A 19,883-nucleotide genomic window follows, 5' to 3' on the forward strand; every position below is an offset into this window, starting at 1 on the left:
TATAACTGCTTAATAGCTACACTATCTTTATCGGCAATTAAAATTTTAAATGCCGTGTTTAAAGATTAGACAGTATGTTCTTTATAGTGTAGCATTAAGTTAACTAAATATCTACGGTGGAACAGCTACAGCGCTCACACCTCCGCACGCAAGAGTTTTAGTGTTATTTAAAGATTTACTGCAAGTGGCATGTGTACAAAACCCATCATAATTCAGTGTGACAGTGTTTAGTCTGTACACATTTGTTTTTGGTTTGACTGCATGCGTGAGTACGTGGGACTGTTTAAATGCATGTGTGTATTGAGTGAATGTGTACATGTATGTGTAAACAGTGTGCAACTTTGTGTGTGTGTGTGTGTGGTTGTGACTGGCCTTCTTTATAGCAGAGGGCTGTGAGTTGAGACTGTATGACACTTCTCTCTGCACAATCAGATCATATTTGCACATCTCTATGCTCTCTGTCTCTCTCTTTCTCTTTATATTTATACAGATGACACAGAACCCTACCTCAAAGAATAGGCCGAAAAAAAAGACACACGCGCACACACACACACACACACACATACACACACACACACACACACACACACACACACACACAGAGCAAACTGCAAGGCTACCAGAGTCACTTGTAGTGTGTAATAAAGTTAGATATCTAGCTGTCTCTCTTAGCTCTCCAATGAATAAGATAAGGAATGTAAAGTTGTATAACAATGCAGAATTATGTTTGATGCACTGCATTCTGTAAACCAAGAAGAAATAGAACCTTGCAACGCGTGATTAAAGCACACGGATGAGAATTAAAACGCCATTGCATCAACTTCTTTATTTATTGGCTATTTAAAATCTAGCGGCTTAAGAACTTGAAAGAGGAGGAAAGGGGCAGTGTGTCATTCGAGGCGTCACCCCTCCTTCTCTGGTTAGTGGGGTGGGTTTGAAGTGGCTTGTGTGAAGTGTGCCAGGGTCAGAGGTTAAAACAACCGTGCTCGCCTCTCCCCCTCTCACTTTCTCCTCTCCTCTACTCCTCCTTCCTTCTCTCGCTCGCTGAAGTTCTGCTCCGTGTCACTGCTCTACATCACTGCTACTCTGTAAGCCGGTAGATATCTCAGTCAAACCCTGCTCGAAAAAGCCTGTCTCGAATGCATCTGTCACTGAACGACTGGCACAGCTGGACAGTCGAAAAACTCCTTATATTAAATAAAAGGTTTTTGGTGGGCATGCAGGGATGCGGAAAAGGGGGTGTGCTTAGGGTGCTACAGCTCCACCAAGTGGAACACTATGAATGATATTTTGCTCATAAATACACGAAATATTCTTGGATAACTTTTTATTCCATTAAACGAGTGGGATAAAGGGGATATTGAGTACAGCTGAAGAAAAATGTATGGGTATTAGCTAGTTCAGAATGCATGAGCGTAATGAATGAACATAGCTACATAGCTAGCGCAATGGTGGCAAAAATGGCTTTTCGCATTTAAAGCATTTAAAGAGATATAGCATGCGTTATAGCATGGTCGATTTGTGTGAGAGAGGGTGATGAACATTTGTATACAGTTGTATATAACCTAAATAATGTTTAATAATCACCAACCCTCTTCCTTGAGATCTACCTTCCTGCAGGTTTCATCTCCAACCAAAATCAAACACACCTGTTTTAGTTGATCATGAACTTCGTAAGGCAATGATTAGATGGTCAGGTGGACACGATTATGGTTGGAGCTGAAATCTTCAGGAAGCTAGAGCTACAGGAAGAGGGTTGGTGACTTCTGAACTCAAATATACATTCACAAATTGCAATATGTTTTTATTTAGGCATTAAATTGAATTTAATCCTGTGACATCCAGCTCTAGAAAGAGTCCTGGTGGTTGAAAACTTCTACCCTTTTACAAAATCATAGCGTACACTGTGCTCCTAGGAACATTCAAAGCTTTAGACCTAGCCCAGATCAGTGTCTCAACACAGTTTGATTGTGGCCGACTCCAGGGAGTTCCGTGAACTTCATGGATTAGTTTTTGGCCTGACAAGCACTCTCAATAGTGGGACTTTATACACACAGTTTTCTAAATCATGCCCAATCAATTGAATTTGCTGCAGGTGAACTCCAGTCAAGATAATAAAAAAAAAATTGCTTTGTCATTTTGGGATTATTCTGCACAGAGTACAGCACAGTTTCAGACAAACAAACACTCACATGCAACTTATTTACAGCACCTTGTTTATCAATGTTCTGGTACATCGCATAACAACGTATCAATCTTTCACTCAGATGCTCTATGTACGACGTTCTGTGCCACTGTATTACTACTACTATGCTATTTAAATAATAGACATAAATAGACAGATATGTAATAAATAGTTTTACCTCTTTATTTAACATCCATGTGTAAAGTCTGTGCTTTTGGTGACGTATGAGTAGACATACCAGGCTCATGAAACTTTTCTTCTCTGCAAACAGAATCAAGTCATGTGGTAGCACATTATGACAACTTGGGTATTTTCAAGACATGGAAAGTCTCTGTATTCTCAGTCGCCTAAAGATTTTACAGGGTAAAAAACTATTTGCATTTTCAAAACTCCCTCGTTACAGTACATTTACATTTACATTTATTCATTTATCAGACACTTTTATCCAAAGTGACTTACAAATGAGGAACTGCTGTACAAGCAAAGCGATATATCAAGCGGAGAATAATACAAGTAGTGCTACTATACAAGATTTGTTTTGAGTGCTAGAGGAGCAAAGTGCACAGAGTAGAGGTGTAAGAGCCAGTGTAATTTAAAAAAAAAAAAAAAAACATATTGGAGTGGGGACAAGTTAAGGGTTAGTTAAGCGTTCACAGAAGAGGTGGGTCTTTAGCTGTTTTTTGAAGATAGTGATGGATTCTGCAGTCCGGATTGAGGTTGGAAGTTAATTCTACCACTGAGGGACAGTTAGTGTGAAGGTTCTGGAAAACCTGCTGGGAAGCCCAGGACAGTACCACATTACTATGTGATTTGCAAGCCCGATTGTGTTTGCAGAGAACAGGAGAAGTTAGGCGTACTTCAAGTCTAATCATATATTGTGAAGCACATGAAGTGGGATATGCTCAATGTTTAAAATGTTTAAAGAGGTTTTAAAAAAATCATTACATGTCAAATTTATTGAAATAGCGTAGAGGTTAGCTTTATTAGAATGCGTTGGTGCAGAATGTGACATACAGGGCATTCAAGTGAAAGTTCATATGTTGCTAGAACATTGATATTCAGTATATTCAGTATTTCTTTTGTAAGATGGGGTTGGTGAATTGATGGCCAGATAAAGTTACTTTAATCTGTTTTAAATTTAATGTATAACACAATAAAGTGTGTAAAAAGTGAAGAGGCATGAATACTTTCTGAAAGCCACAAAAAGGTTAGCTAAGTTTCCTAAATGACATCACAGGCTCCTAAGTGCCTGAGCTAGCCAACTACTATCTGAAACTTAGCTAAGCTCTAGAGTGTTAGAAGCTGCATTTCTTGGTCCATTGGTCTATGTACACATTCTCTGGCTTAAAAATTCTTTCAGAACTGCGGTCACATTAACTTGCATCAGCTAGCTTTGTAGAGTTAGTTAATCAAGAGTGTAGTGGAGTGACTGAACTGTGCTAAGGCAGTATTTTAGTCGTTCAACATCGGCAGAAATGAACTCATTGCAGAATTGAAGTCATTCAAACATACCTGTTGCTTCATGTTCAAAATGGTTTTTGCTTTCACGGATATGTAGCATATTGTTTTTTCTGTATGGTTAGTAGTCTGACTACTATAACAGCATATTATTTGGCACAAGATAATGGTAGATTTTTATGGAATTCAATTTGTACCAAAAGTATTGAACGTAGCTTTTCAAGAAACAAACAAAAATATTTAGAGAGAGAAGAAAAACACTCTGAAAATGAAAACGGTGGACTCGGTGGCAAAAAGTCAACATGGTCTTCAAATGCACAGCATTCTTTGTTAACAGTGTTCTAAGCTTAGTTTTCACTAATCATGGTTTATGAACGCGCTGGCAGAGTTTTCGTTCGCCATTCTAGCACAAACCTCATGTGTGGGCGGGGCTTAACAGCAATTTACTCTCATTGGCTGCTGAGATTTGGATTGACAGCTCCCTGACCAGGAAGTAGAGCCGTTTGGAGGAAGTTTGGAGAGGGTTCTGGATACAGTTCTCTGTATAGTTATAGTGTTTGTACTTTGTAGTAGAAATTACTTCCTTACTTTGTCAGTATATTTGTTTGTAATTAGTATTTGAGGTTTGGGTAGTCTCGTACGACTGTTTGTTCGTGATGAGCTCTCCAAGGAGTGTCATCATCATCAAGGTCATCATCCTCCTCCTCAGCTGGACATTCGAGATGTCGATCCAAATCTCACTAGCCAATGAGAGTAAATCGCTGTTAAGCCCCGCCCATATGTTAGATTTTTGCCAGAATGGCGGAGCGTAAATGAAAAGTTTGAAAGCGTAAACAAAAACTCTGGCAGCGCGTTCATAAACCATGATTAGCTAAAACGAATCTTTGAAAACTATTAACAAAGAACGCTGTGTATTTGAAGACCATGTTAACTTTTTGTCACCGAGTTCACCGTTTTCATTTTCGGAGTGTTTTTCTTTTTTCTCATTGTATATTTTTGTTGTACACATTTATGTTTTTTTTTTAACTTCTACTTGAGTCTTTTTTTTTTTTATACCATTGGTTCTCAAAGTGGGATCCAGGGACCACCACAGTTCCATGTACCATATCTCTGGGATTCATGATTTTTTATTTTTTTATTTTATTTTATTTTATTACAGAGGTTTAAAGCTCCACTATCAAAAGTGTTATGCCAATAAATAATGTCATCTGCAATCCAATGACAGTTTTAATAAAAATGGCTGGAAAGTTCAGACAAAAATCTTAACTAGCCAGGATATTAATGTATACATTTACATTTACACTTACATTTACATTTATTCATTTAGCAGACGCTTTTATCCAAAGCGACTTACAAATGAAGAAATACAAGCAAAGCGATATATCAAGTGGAAAACAATACAAGTAGTGCTACCATACAATATTTATAATTGAGTGCTAGAGAAGCAAAGTGTGCAGAGTAGAGGTGTAATTTAAAATAATGTGGGGGCTGGCATTTTAGGGGATAGTTAAGTGCTCAAATAATTTAAATAATGCGCCTGCACTTTTGAATAGTTTGTTTGTAAAATAAATCTGCACTGATGAGGAATGTGAATTTGTTTTATAAGTTAAAGAGTCCCTGACTGTAAAATGTTTGAGGACCCCTGCTTTATACAATACTCTGGCATTCTTCTGACAGCAGTTAGACAAGAAACTCTACTCCATTTAGAAACCCACAAACAAGCTTTTTAATAAAGTTAACAGTGATGCTAACAGCATGTCTGTATGTGGGGTTGTGGTTGCTCGGTAAAGCTCTTGTGTTGTTTGTTGCAGTGTTGCGACGTTTCCTAGCTAATTGTATATAAATGATGGAGACAGCTTTGGTTAGTGAGAAGCAGTGGGCTGATGATGGCGGTGTTGTTTGATGTTTTTGGTTTCAGAATCTGTTCTCATGCTTGTGCATCGTTGTGATTTTGATTACATGAATGCCCAGGAACATCTCTGATATACAGCTGTGGAGTATCTGTGTGAAACTGTTAGACTGTGTAAGCCTCTCATTTTTCTCTCGCTGTGTTAGGCTGAAGCAAACTGCTCGTAACCGAACAGACACAACACCTTGTATTTTCTTCGGGCACTGATAAGCCACAGATGGAGCTAAAAAACAAAAGGCCCAATTAAGATTTGTAGCTCACACGCAGACTCTCGCCGCCGCAGAAACACTATCACACTTGCACACGTACAGGAGCATTTTTCTCACCCGACGCCTCCAAACACCAACAGCCAGCCCTTTCATTTTCTATAGCAGCACCACTTAAAGCCACACACTAGCCTGAAGCAGCACGCACTGCTCACTGGGAAAAAAAAAAGTTGCTATGTTGCAGTCATGATTCTCACCACCATGTTTCTTTTATCTCTTCCATGTGCTGTGGACCTATCAACTCAACCGCAGGTAAGGAAACACTGTGTGTGTGTGTGTGTGTGTGTGTGTGTGTGTGTGTGTCTGTCTGTCTGTCTGTCTGTTATGTGTATTTTTAAGTGATGTGCTGTTTCCTGTCTGTCTAAAGTAAATGCATGTTATGAATGAAATACTTTATAATCCAGACAATGAAGATAACAAGGACCAGCAGCACACAACTGTACCATAACGAAAAGAATTACATTCTAAACTAAAGGCTCTTCCAAGGCCAAGTGCAAGGATTAAATCACTTTGGAATGTGCTGTTATAGATAAATAATTAGCAACAGGAATGTGTGATGCAGGTATTAGCACCCTTAAGTGGATTATTTTTCTAATAACAGCACATTCTGAAGTGTATTACTCTTATTCCAAGTCAGTTAGCAAGTAATTGCAAATTGATTTATTCGAATTTAGTAATGAACAACACATTGTGCTTATTAAAAGCGTTGTGGAACGTCCACAAGACAAGTTAGTTCCCGTTATCACTTATGTTATAGCTGCTTGTAGGAGTCATTTCCACACCAGTCTCACTAGATTGTGTATATTGCAGTACAAGTCCCTGTGAATGAGCTGTTACTATAGAAACGATAAGGCATTAGAATGAGCGCATTATTATTATAAACCTGTGATTTGAATTGAATTGAATGACAGAATATTAAAGAATGAATCAACACCTTCTGACTAATCAGAATTGAGAATTCAACAGTGCTGTGGTATAATAAAGGATAAGAGAAGCAGGTAGGTACAGGAACATCCAGACAAGGGTGAAACAGATCACTTTATTTGCTCTTAGCTTGCAGCATGCACCATAGAAACCACAGACCTTTTGATTTGTGTGGTTCTGTGTCAGCTGTGGTTTAATACCCCCTTGAATAAACGTGTGGATAAATGTGTGACACTCCTGAACGAGATGAGAGATAGATGATAGAGTGCAGCTGCAAAAAGAAACAGCAACCTAATCACGACTTCCACGGTGCCCATGTGTTCTACGCGAATCTGAAGGCCACTCGGGAACTAGATTTTATCCGCTTGAATGTGCACCAGTTATTAGTATGTGAATTATGAAGACAATTACTGGGGCCTGGATTCCTGTAAAATAACATCACTGCTGTGGACCGGATGAGCCACAACTTGGAGTAGTAGGTGAGATTTTTCCATTGGACAAAAAAAAAAAACCCCAGAATAAATATATGACAGAAAACTCTTTTGTCTTTTGTAATATTACAAAGTTTTTAGGTTTTCTTAGGAGATACCTTATGCAGGAATCGGACAATAGAAGTGAGTTTGTTCTAAATTTGGGGAAATCTTTTAAATCTTCATTCTGATGGTTTTTCAATATGCAATTAATTGTTATGTCACAACATTGACTACGTTTACATGCACATCAAATTCTGTTTAAGGTCTGTATTCGGGTTGCAGCCATATTCCGAATCCGATGTTTATATGCGTACAGGCATTGGAATATTCCTTTATACATGGTTGTTGTAGGTACAGCACTGTGCAAAAGTTTTAGGCACATGCAAAGAAACGCTGCAGGGCAAAGATGCCTTCAAAATGATTAAATTAAATGTTTCTACATTTAAAAAAAAAAAAATACCGTAAAGAGCAGTAAACAGTATTAAATGAAACAGAGTCAATATTTGGTGTGACAAAAAAATAAAAATAGTCATCTCCGGTACAATTAGTGCAGTTTTATAAGGAAATGAGCTGTAAGTTTTATTGAACATCTTGCAGAACCAGACACGGCTCTTCTGGAGAATTTGATTGTCGCACTTGCTTCTTATTTTTGCAGCAAAACTCAGCAGCCTTCATTGTGTTTTTTTTTTTCTCTGAAAAGTGTCTCTTACATAATATACTGCTTTCTTTAATGACATACAAACATTTTTTCTGTAGCATTTAATTTTGTGCTAGAAAACCAATGTTTGGGAATCTAAAATGGTTCTTTGTACTGACTCGATAATGTAGAAGTCATAAAAAAAATCTATAACAAAGTTTGTACTAAATAAAATAGGGTGCCTAAAACTTTTGCACAGTACTGTATGTCTGAGTTGCCATTCGTAAATACCTAGCCTACAGCTAAGCATCTGTTAGCACCCACAATTCCTTGCGGACTGAGCATGCGCATATATCTCCTTTCAGAGGATTTTCCGAATAAGGTGTTTACATGCAACAAATTTCCGATTAAAACAGGCATATTCCAGGGGTGGGAATCAGAATATGGGCAATCAGAATATCGTCTTAATCTGAATCCGGCAATCAGAGTACATGACTCACTGCTAATTAGAATATTGTCAAATTCTGATTAATATTGGAATATTGATGTGCATGTAAACGTCACTGTTGCATTCTCAAAAATCTGACCGGTCATTCATTTTCTAAAACAGCAGCTCTGACATTCAAATCACAGGTTTATATTAATGCACTCCTTCTTATACGCTATTGTTTCTATAGTAACAGCTCATTCACTGGAACTTGTAAAGAGGATGCTTCACGTAATCTAAGGCTAATAACAAACTGATTCAAAAACATATTATTTGACAGAAAGTCAGAAAGTTTTCCACTACATGAAAGGGTCTTCAAGACATGGTGCATTAATAAATGATCATTTGTACTTGTTTTGCTGTGGTATGACAGGAATAAAGCACTTCAGGACATGGTGTGATTGGAAAATAATCACACCTGCCTAGCGTTCATTATATTCCTATAATAGCACGCTCTGTTGTGTCTTTTCCGTACCTAATAGACTCAGAAGTGTGGAGGGTTGGAATCTAGTAAATGTGTCTAGAAGCACACTACAATACATGTATATGGTATTTCATTTTTACCATTTATGCTCATTCAAAATGATTCCCCTTATATACAGTATACGTCTAGTTTACCAGAGTGAATATTCACCGATTTTCTGTATATTAACTAAAGGCAGACCACATTTAAGCAGCATTTATACGTTTATCTCTCAGCCTTCTCTATCAGTGCATCTGCTACTCTTTGTCCTGCACTCTTCATCTCCCTCCTCTTCCTCTTCGCAAGCTTAACTGAGGTTGTTTTTTCCTAAACTTTATTCCAGATGGTTTCTGTTAGGACTCAATGTTTGGCAGCTACATTTTTTCTTTAGGTATAATTTTATACAGAAAAGATTGCAGTGACTTCAAGGAATTAAATAGGACACGGGGGCGGGAGAGGAGGAAATTACAATAGTGATGGAGTAGAAGGGGGTGAAAAATGTATATATTAAAAGCAATTACTCCGTCACTGTGGAGCAGTGTTAAATGTTTTCAGGCCCCTTTTGGGTTGGTTTCCTGCTTCTTTTTTTTTTTAATAAATAAGGACATATAATGTAATATTGATTTAAATCCCATCTGCGAGGGTGACTTCATCCACCCCCACTCCCTCTGGTCTTTCGCTCTCTTGGAAAGGAACCACGGGCTCCGGCTGCCAAAAATAATTGCTTGTTTGCTGGTATTTGGTTAAAATCTGTCAGAGAGAGAGAGAGTGAGAAAGAGAAAGAAGGAATGAAAGAGAGAGAGAGAGAGAGTTAAAGAGGGAGAGAGGGCATATGCACAGCCTAATTGCAGAGACCTTACATATTGCGATCATCAGCTCTTATCTCTCTAGCAGGTAACCTTAAATTGTGCTATGTTTTGGCTCCATATTGTATGTCAGTAGAGATGTGAATTTAAACACTCTGACGTGTCTTATTAATCTTGTGTGTGGGTTTGAAAATCGGAACGATTCATTTGGAATTCATTTTGTGGTTTGATTTTGCACTTATATTGGTTCTTGTGTTTAAAATGATGTCAGGACTGTACCACTGTGTGTGTGTGTGTGTGTGTGTGTGTGTGTGTGTGTGTGTGTGTGTGTGTGTGTCTGCACATGCGCATGTGTGCTGTTTCTAGGCTAGGGTATTCTCTGACTGCAGGGTAGAGGTTGGCCTGAGGCCTGCTTTCTGTGCCAGGCTAGTGCTTACAGTGTCTCCCTCCTCCCATTGCCCGAGAGTCATAAACAATAAAACCTCTGTTACTTTTTAACCCACTGCCGCCCTCCCTCCTCTCCCTCCACGGCTCGTCTGTCTTTTTCATACGCTGTCATCCCTCCCTCCCCCCCCCGCTTCTTATTTGATCCATTTCGGTTCCACACAGTTGTGCTAGTCGTAAACGCATGTGCGCAAGTTTACATTCGCCAGCAAGCACGTAGCACACAGAATGTGGTATCGTTCATTGCACTGTTCAAATATTCAAACCTCTGTCTATTTATATGTTCTCTTTTCGTGCAGTGTATCAGAGTAGTAATGATGTTATTAAAGATCAGAGCAGAACGGGACCCAGCATTGACCTCGGAGAATGCCAGTTTGTTGTGCCGTTTATAATTCTCTGGCGGACATTTATTCTTCTAAAACACATCTCGCGCATACGCCTTCGTAGACGATAGGCCTCAACTGTAAACAGATGTTCGCCTCAATCATTCCCTAATGAGATTGGACACTCATTCCCCCCATCTGCACAGCACGGTTACACGAACAGTACACAGAAATGGTGATCTGCTAATGAGGATGAAGATTTTCATGAATGCCAAACTGATGGCGGGACTTGTTCCTATCTGTGAAATAAAGTGATAGTTCTTAAGTGAAAGTTGGGGAAAGTTCTTTGATATGCTCCCCTGAGTAGGGGGTGCTTATCTCTCTTCCTTGGCACATAGGGACCCCTGGTGTTCTAGGCAGAGATATTCATTCTCATTCTCTCTTTTAGAGAAGCCAGAGCAGTTTTTGCCAGCCACCAAATACTTTAAAATAATGCTGCCGATTTGGGCAAATTTCTTTTCTATTTGCAAATTACTAGGTAGTGTGTTTGTGTGTGTGTGTGTGTGTGTGTGTGTGTGTGTGTGTGTGTGTGTGAGGGTATGCACTCACTCGTCCACATACAAAGAAAAAGACTAACTCTCATCAGTTTGGCGAGTGTCTTTCAGGGGGGACTTCATGACTTCATGCTGTGCACTCCGCTGCTGAGCTGTATTTACGCAGAATGGTAGCATATGTGTAGTTGCTCCACCTTATTGAATCAAGACCACAGCGGAGAGTTTTCACAGAATCACTCATACACAGTTGAAGGCCAAGGAAAGCCCAGCGCAGACAGAGAGAACGAGGATTGTTTAGTGTGTTCTCCAAAGTGTGACTTTGGTTAAGTCATTAAGACCCGTGGCCGGAATGAAAAGCAGATATGTGGATGATTAGCGCGGCTAGTGAAGGAGAGAGGAAGCATGTGCTTGTACGAGTAAGAGAATGTCGGGGTGGAGATAATGTGCAGGTTCCAAAACAACTCCAGGCAAAGAGCTCCCAGATTGTGGAAAAAAAGGTAGTGAGTAACTTCTTCGTCCACGTTCTTGTGTCTTGCTTCCCAAACACAAACACACAAAGCTCAATTATCCTTTCAAGGTAAGTCAAGTGTGAAACACCCCTCCTAAGACCAAAACCAGATTGCACTCTTAGGCTGAAGGCATTACAGAACATTCCGAATTAAAGCTTTATAATGTCTAGGATCTCTAGTTCTAACAATGCATACTTTTGCGTTTGTGTTTTTGCTCTTCAGACTGCCTGTGGATACACGCTGACCTCAATAACCATAAACAGGGTACTGTCATACTGAATTCTTTTTATAGTTGATAACCCTAAAATCCTGAACACATCCTTCATGATTCTGTCTTAAATTAGTAAGCATTAGCGTCTTGGTTCTCTATTTCCTTGATTTAGCATGTTAGGAGGTAAGGGGGAGGCATGTTCCTGTGTATGCGTCAGGTTTAAAGCTTCTCACTCAAATAGGAATGAATAAACAGCATTTGGCATAGGCTTTGATAACGCACACGTGGGAGTGGAACAGGGTGAGCTGCCATAGGGAAGACCAAATGGAATAAGGGAGTATTTTTATACATGTGAACACAAGATATGACATTAACTATCTTGTGAAGACAAGTCACGATCTTACACTGCCATGCCCTGAATGTTTTTTCTTGAGTGTTTAAACTCTCTTCCATGTAATGGAATTGGCTTTGATATGAATAGCAGACCAATACTCAACCCCCTGTCAATCAGTGGAACACTATTCAAACATGGGGCTCTATGAACTCATGTTTGTGGAATAGGGTGATACGCTGCCCTGTGAAATAGCATAAGGAGCAGGTTGAAAAGATATGGTGGCTGGCTTCACATGTCTTGGAAGAGGGATGAATGGGGAGAACTAGCTTGTGGGTGGGAACTGGTAAATGACCAAATAGGGAGAAAATGGGTTTAAAATCCAAAAAACGAGAGAAAAGAAATCAGACAATTTCTGTGGAGAGATCGGTATAATGAATGAGATTGGAGTTCCTCAAGGCTCTATCTTTAAACCCCTTTAATTTCCTTTCTATTATTTTTTCGCCCTTGTGTGAAAAAATATTTTACTTTCCTATTTAGAAAAATTTTCTCTATAGATTAAGTACGACTCCAGTGTTTCTAGAGCAACACTGAGAGAAGCAGTAAGAAGTATCCCAGATCTTAAACAGATGGTGTATGAGAACTATCTTGCAGCCCTCTGTCTTTGTAGTCTAGAACAGAGGGAGGTACAGTGGGGCCGTTTTGAAGTGCTTAAGATCTAAAAGAGCCTCATAAGATGGACTCTGTAGTTATTTCACAATGAATCCTAATGGACGCAATTATGAACTGGTTGGCAGCGAATTAAACGTACGGAACAACTAGTGGGTGCTTGATTGAAATTCCATAGGCTTTATAACAGGAATTTGACATTTTTGCTTTTAACTGCCTGCTGTAACTGTTATTACTATTGAACAAGATTATTGAGTTTTCATTTACATTGCTTCTTCGTTTTCATCTGAGTGTTAACACACACAGCACACAGGCTCTTTCTTTCTCATATTTTTTTTTCCTTCTCTGCTTTACTTTTCTCTCCACCGTTGTACACTTGTGTGGCCTTACATTGGGATGTGGAGGGGAGCAGGAAATGTATGAACCATGAAGGCATGTGTTTATGCTGGCTGTAGTTGATCTTCGCCAGCCAGTGGGAAAACAGACACCACAGGACTGTTCCCCCTTCCTGTTCTCTCTAATTTTTTCTATGTGTCTTTCTCGCTATCTTGCACTCACAAAGATTTGCTGTTATGTTAGACCTTTTTTTTTTTAGCAGATTATTTACATAATTCATGTTTGGATGCCGTCAATACTTTATTATCTATCTTAAGTGGTCTCCAGGCTTGGGGAGTAACGAAATACATGTAACGGCGTTATGTAATCAGGATACAAAAAACTGGTAACTGTAATCCCTTACAGTTACGTCAGAAAACACAGTAATCAGATTACAGGTACATTTTGTAAAAAAAACAAACAAAAACAAAACAAAACAAAACAAAAAAGGGAATACTATCAGGATTACATTTTTTTTTTCTCATTTAAAACCAAAGAACTTTAAAGATCTTTTGATATAACACAATATAGACAGCTGCTTGATTATAAATCTGGTTCTGTCTTGGCAGTCGTGAGTGCATGTGCAAATAAATTATGTGCAAAGTAAATTTGGTAGAAATTAACACAAATTGTTCACTGAAATGCTTTTGTTAGGGTGACCATACCTCTTTTTCCAGGACATGTCCTCTTTTTCAGACCTTAAAAAAAGTGTCCGGCCAAGATATCTAAATTTGAGAAAATGTCCGGGATTCGGCTTAAGTTTTATTTTGATGTGCTTATGGTCTAGTACTGCATCATGTGTGCGCATGTTTGTATTGCTTTAACCCCTCTCTGTAATTCCCGCCTTCTCACACACACCAATTGGTCGATTCTAAAAGGCTTGCAGCAACTATTGACCAAATTCCTGCCTCTCAACCATTATCCTACTCTCAGCGAATGCACAAAGGTGAAGTGCTGTTGTGTACGGCATCAAACCGTTGCTCTACAATAGCAGCAAATGACAGCTGTCCTGAGTTGAGATAATGCCCATGGCCGTATAAGGTCATTTTTAATTTCATGTTATCACAGTGCATCCTATTACATGGTCATTCAAATGTGTGAATGATGGCAGAAGGTTCACTCGTGGCATCCAATATTTTATTTTATTCCATGGACATTCAAAAGAATGTAGGAATTTATTTATATATTTATGTGATGCTAATAGTGTGTCTTTTTCAGTGTATTATTTCAGTGCATTCATAGTAATACTGTTTTGAACGCTATTAAGACACAAAACAATCTTTTATTAATTCAATTTATTTATTTTCTTAAAACAAATCCAAACATTAAACATGTATTTAAGCTCTAAAATAAGCTCTAAATAAAAGTATTTTAGATCACATTGCTTTTCTCTTGACTCTATTTACATATGTGATCTTGGAGTAATCCAAAAGTAATCAGATTACATTACTTTCATATTGTGATACTTGGATTACTTTACTGATTAATTTTTTGCAAAGTAATTTGTAACTGTAACGGAATAAATTTTTAAAGTAACCCTCCTAACCCTCGTGGTCTCTTATTGTTCTGTCAAAAACATTTTTATCACTGAATTGTAATATGCGTACAAGAATGGGTTATAAATTTGCAATAACATGTTAATAGCAAACCAGTAGTCTTAATGGCAATACTGCAAACCCCTGAATTCTTGTATCATCTCAGTGAGTCACTTAGTTTGCAGCTTATGTCACAAAATATATCACTACGTCATGCCAGACTGTTCAAGTGCTCCTTATTTTGCCCATTTGTTTGCTGTTGTCAGCCAGATTAATTGTTCCCACACACACTCCACTACATAATGCAGAATGGCTATTGGACATGGTGGGCTCTAGGAAGCTGGACTGGGTCAGGAAGTGTGAGAAAGGCACGTGTGTGAGGTCGCTGGGTGTTTGTTCATGGATGGATGTGTGCGCACGTGTGTGTGCGCGCGTGTGTGTGTGTGTGTGTGTGTGACTGCAAGCACAGAAGCCAGCTGGATGAGTAGAGTCAGCAGTGTGCGGTTTTGGCCTATGAACATTTAACAGTGAGGAGATCCATCTTCTTTCTTTAGCCCAAGGGAAAGCAGGGGGAAGGAGCAAGGATGGGAAAAGACAAGGAATGAAGGTTAATTTATCTTCAGTGTGAGTGCAAAATTTGCCAAACTAACTGAGCATAATACCTTATACTCCTGTCTGCAGTGAAGATGATTGTGGCAAAGTGGGGTTCAAAAGGTTTCATGAGGAGTTTTGGGGGTATTTATTGCAATTAGACAGAAACCACCAGCACAAATGAATGTTAAATGTGTGTTGTCTTAACACGTCTTTTACAATTTCTTTCATTTAAAAAAAAAATAGAACCCAGTCAAAAACCTGGTTGCACAGTTGTGCAAACCCCTTAAGTTTGCTTTGTTAAAATACTTTTTGCTTGTAATACAGCACTCAGTCTTTTTGGGCAAGAGTCTACCAACAAGTCTTTCCATTTTACTCCACACTCCCTTGCAGAAATGCTCCAGATCTATCAAATTGCGATGGGGTTCTCCTGTGCACAGCCCGCTTCAAGTCACTCCACAGGTTTTCGATACAATTTGCATCTGGCTCTGACTGGACCATTCCAAAATGTTGATCTTCTTCTGAAGGCATTCCTTTGTTGGCTTGGATTTGTGCTTTGGGTCATTATTGTGCTGAATTTTATTCTTCATCTTCAGCTGTCGAACAGAGGCCTACAGGTTTTGTGCCAAAACAGATTGGTATTTGGAGCTATCCAAGATTCCCTCGATCTTAATTGGAACCCCAGTCCTAGCTAAAGAGAAGCAGCCCCATCGCATGATGCTGCCACCACCATGCTTCACTGTGGGTTTGGGTGCTAAACTGTCTTGTTTTTGTACCAAACATATTGCTTATTCCTTGTGCCCTGCGTTCCCTGGGATATCCTTCATGCTTCCAAACGACCCTGTGTAGGATAAGTGGAATGGAAAATGGATGGCTGGATAGATATTCTACCTTGGTCTCATTAGACTATAACACATTTTGCCACATGGTTTGGGGGTGATTAAGGCAGGCTTAGATATTGTTGTTGTTGTTGTTTTCATGAGAAAGGGCTTCCATCTAACCACCCTGTCCCATAGCCCAGACATATGACGAATATGAGAGATTGTTGTTACATGCAGGGAGTGACCAGTACTTTCCAGATATTCCTACAGCTCCTTTAATGTTGCAGCACATCTCCTGACAGCCTCCCTGATAAGTTCTATTCTTGTCTTTTCATCCATTTTGGAGGGACCTCCTGTTGTTGACCCCCATTTTCTCTACTTGTTGATGAATTACTTTTTAACCAAACCACTGTAGCTTTAATGTACTATACTAGTTATACCATATTTATTTAAATACTGATGGACAACGAATGTCAGAGTTTTGTAAATTGGTGTTGTTTTGTATAGTCATATATTTTATTGATTTATTGTTAGGCTATTTAAGCTATTTATTAAAGGCTATCAGATCAAGGTTATTTGTTTATTTTCTCACATGAAATAAGCTAATTGATATTTAGTATTACAGGATTTTTTTTGTAGTTATAAAAAGCTTAAGTTTATTGTACAAGGAAGTATTTGGGGAAATTTTCTGGTGTGCAATGATGGTATAGCAGGTCACAGACTATATCACTATATTATGTTGGCATATTAATGGGCTATATATTTACATAGCCCAAGCATTGCAACATATAACCTCACAAGTAACACATGGCATTCCCCCAAACATTTGAACACTCATTGCTTTTGTTGTTAGTATACAAAACACAATAAAAACCTCAACAAAAACATGCCCCTAAAACTACTATACCATCCATGGTTAGCAAAGTGCCATGGTTGAGACTGGTATTACAGCATAACTTATGTATCAGAGAAAATAAGCTGTAAAATTATAGGTATTATGTGTGCCCTAGTGATCTTCCTCCGGGATTATGTTGTGGAAAGTGATCATTTGAACGACCTCAGTGAATCACTGAAATTAAGAAGTTGTGTTCTTAAGAATCTTCACCCAGGCTATGGTTTGGAAACATAACCATACTTCTATACTAAAAACGTGATCCAGCCCTCAGCTATTTTTCTCCTTGACTTCTATTTCAGCCTGAGTTGGACGTGGCCTTGACTGTTATAGGCATTACCACCTCTGTAGTTGGCATTTGTACACATTCTTTAATTGAGCTTTTAAAGTACCCCTTACTGTGTTTGTGGTGAGAATTTGAAACCTGTAAACTTTGAGCGGGATAATTATTGTTTAATTTCCCATATTTCAGTCCAGAGATGGCACTAAGCCTACATTTCAAGCGAGGACCTTCAGTCAGGCTGTAGGCAAAGGACAATTTTACACATTACCATTAACCTTCTGGCTCGATCCTCAGGGCCAGTTAACCTTTAGCTTTTATGTGGTTTGCGAATCGCACTCTTTATGGTGCCAGGAAGAGTAGATTTTCAGAAAGATTCTCTTATCTAATGGCAAGTGTGAAGAAAAGTGTGGAAACAGTCTCTTCCCATATATAGTTTCATATAAGTCCAGTTAAAGACCGTAGTGCAGAAAACATTTTCATACTTTCCTTCTCCCCTCTCTCTTTTCCTACCTCGGTACTGTCTTTCCGCTCTTGCATTTCACTCACCAGCCCTCATTCCCTCCCCACACTTTTTTCTTTCATTCATCTTACTATTCCAGTGGGGTGACTATTGGTTAGGTATTTCCTGCTGTAAGTCTTTCCTGCTCTGCCTTGGGAGCTGTGTAGCAGGAGCCCTCCCTGACAGAAATGGGCCAGCAGAGAGGGAAACTCAACCTCCATCCTGAACCTGTACTTACCTAACCTCTAAAAGCATTCAAGCTGATACTGATGGTTTCATTAATGTAAAGATTCAAACCACTGTTATGCCTCTGTTTCTCTAATAAAATAAATGGAGACAGATACAAATGGGGGAAATTCTTTTCCGTATTATCTACATTCTTCTCTCTGTGTTGTATGTTTTCATACCTTAAGGAGGTATGTACAGTGGAGTAGCTGCTAGCTAATTACCATGTCATCTTTTAAAGCAGAAATGGGTTCTTTGTGAGTGGGAATGATGCCAAAGAAGATGCTGATATTTAAGGAGTATGGGCATTCATATGAATTATGAGCATTTTGTTATGCCTTGTCAGATGTGCAGCATAAAGCACTGTAACAGTAAAATACTAACAGCATAGTTGGCAGTAAAAAGAGTATAATAAGATAAGAGTATATGACTATGAGTAAATAGTATAAGCATACTACTGAAAATTAACAGGAGTTTTTTGAAAACTGCTGCCAAAAATTGTAATGTACTATCAATTTTATTTGTGTGCAGCACGTTGCCTTGAAATTTTAAGTTAAGTTAACTTTTCTACTGATACTCATGGTGATAGATAGATAGATGGATGTATAGATAGATAGATAGATAGATAGATAGATAGATAATATCACTTTATAGTGTGTATGGCTCCTTTTTTCCATGGAAATCTTTGCAGCAGTGAGGCTGCTATAACACTTGGGTGTCAAACCTAGTTTATCCTTATGGACCTATCTTACACATATTCTTGCATGGCATCTTTATCCCCTCCATTAATCTTTATCTCTCTGAAGAACGGGGTTGACCTGTGGTCTTCCCTGATTAATGCTCCAGGTGTCTCACTATCTCTTGATTTTTCCACGCAGTTGCTTTCCACATCTGCTGGTGCTATTTTAACAAAACAGAGGTGGTGGGTGACACACTTGAGAAAGTTGCAGTCACACTTGGCAAGAGAGGAGCTCAGCCAGTTGGGTCTTCAGTAACATCAGCACATTTAGTATCCCTTAAGAGGTTTTCTTTCATCTCTGCCCACTTTCCCCCAATTAATTGCAATTAGTAGAAAAGCTAAAGGTTTCCAACAAATGAGCTCCTCTGGCATTCCTGCAATACCACTCTCAGAAGAATAAGACGAAAAATCCTACAAGGCATCTGGCTGATACTAGAGGTGTGCATGAGGACCGGGATCCCACAGGATGCAACAAAAAAGTCACGAGTGAAAGATCTTTACATTATATGGGTGCAAGGGAATGTTCAGGGGACAAAGACTATATTCATGAACATGTGTGGTGCTGCATGATGCATTTACAATGTTCATTCATTCATCCTTAGTAACTGCCTGGTCAGGGTTGCAGTGCTTTAAATTAGACTGCAAGTTTGCTTTGACATTTTCGGAAATAGTAATAACTAGATTTGTTAGAAAATATTGCAGGTAAGTACAAACAAAAATAATAACTTTGTCAGTGGGATTACAAAAAACAGTCGCTCCGGTAGCTAAAGTTGAGGATTTGTTAGAGCCAGAATTCACAGATCCTGCTGATTATGCTGATATTTCTACCCTTTTTTTCTCCCTGTTTTCCATTGTTTCCTTGCGTAGTGATAGGGTTTATATCTTTAAAAAATAATAATAATTATATATATAGGCCACACCTACTTTGGGAAACAGAATACAGATTTGGATATTTGGAGCACTAGACAGTTAAAGATAAAGATAATGGCATTGTGTTACAACCCTACTATGAATCAATTCGTGTATTGTATTGTATCTGCACTTTCCTTTTTTCTCTTTCTTTCGTTCTCTATTCCTTCCTTCCGTGCTTCCTTTCTTCAATCCTTCTTACTGTTTTTCTGGTCACTAATCTTGGTATGGCTGGAACTCATCCTGTGTTTACATGAGATTGGAAGCAGCTCGATGCAGTTTTTTTGCTCGCTTTTCCCCCCTCCTTCTGCTTCAGTTTGAAGAGTTGCTGTGGCCAGTTGCCCACATCTGCAGTTTGGAGCGGT

General features: G+C 38.8%; 1 protein-coding gene across 7 annotated transcripts in view; it reads left to right on the forward strand.

Annotated features, from left to right (window-relative positions):
• The window catches only part of nfixb (nuclear factor I/Xb), a 154,701-nt gene that overhangs the window by 82,570 nt on the left and 52,248 nt on the right, over positions 1-19,883 (forward strand). Inside the window, exon 4 of one of the 7 annotated variants that reach the window (XM_053611168.1) lies at positions 6,071-8,747. The exons of the other annotated variants lie outside the window; for them this stretch is intronic. Within the exon in view, the coding sequence (XP_053467143.1) occupies positions 6,071-6,156 (86 nt within the window). The 3' untranslated portion in view covers positions 6,157-8,747. Of the gene's footprint in view, positions 1-6,070; positions 8,748-19,883 lie in introns of those variants that run through there. 7 annotated transcript variants of the gene reach the window in all.

The sequence above is a fragment of the Ictalurus furcatus genome, chromosome 2, assembly GCF_023375685.1.
Source record: "Ictalurus furcatus strain D&B chromosome 2, Billie_1.0, whole genome shotgun sequence".
NCBI lineage: Eukaryota > Metazoa > Chordata > Actinopteri > Siluriformes > Ictaluridae > Ictalurus > Ictalurus furcatus.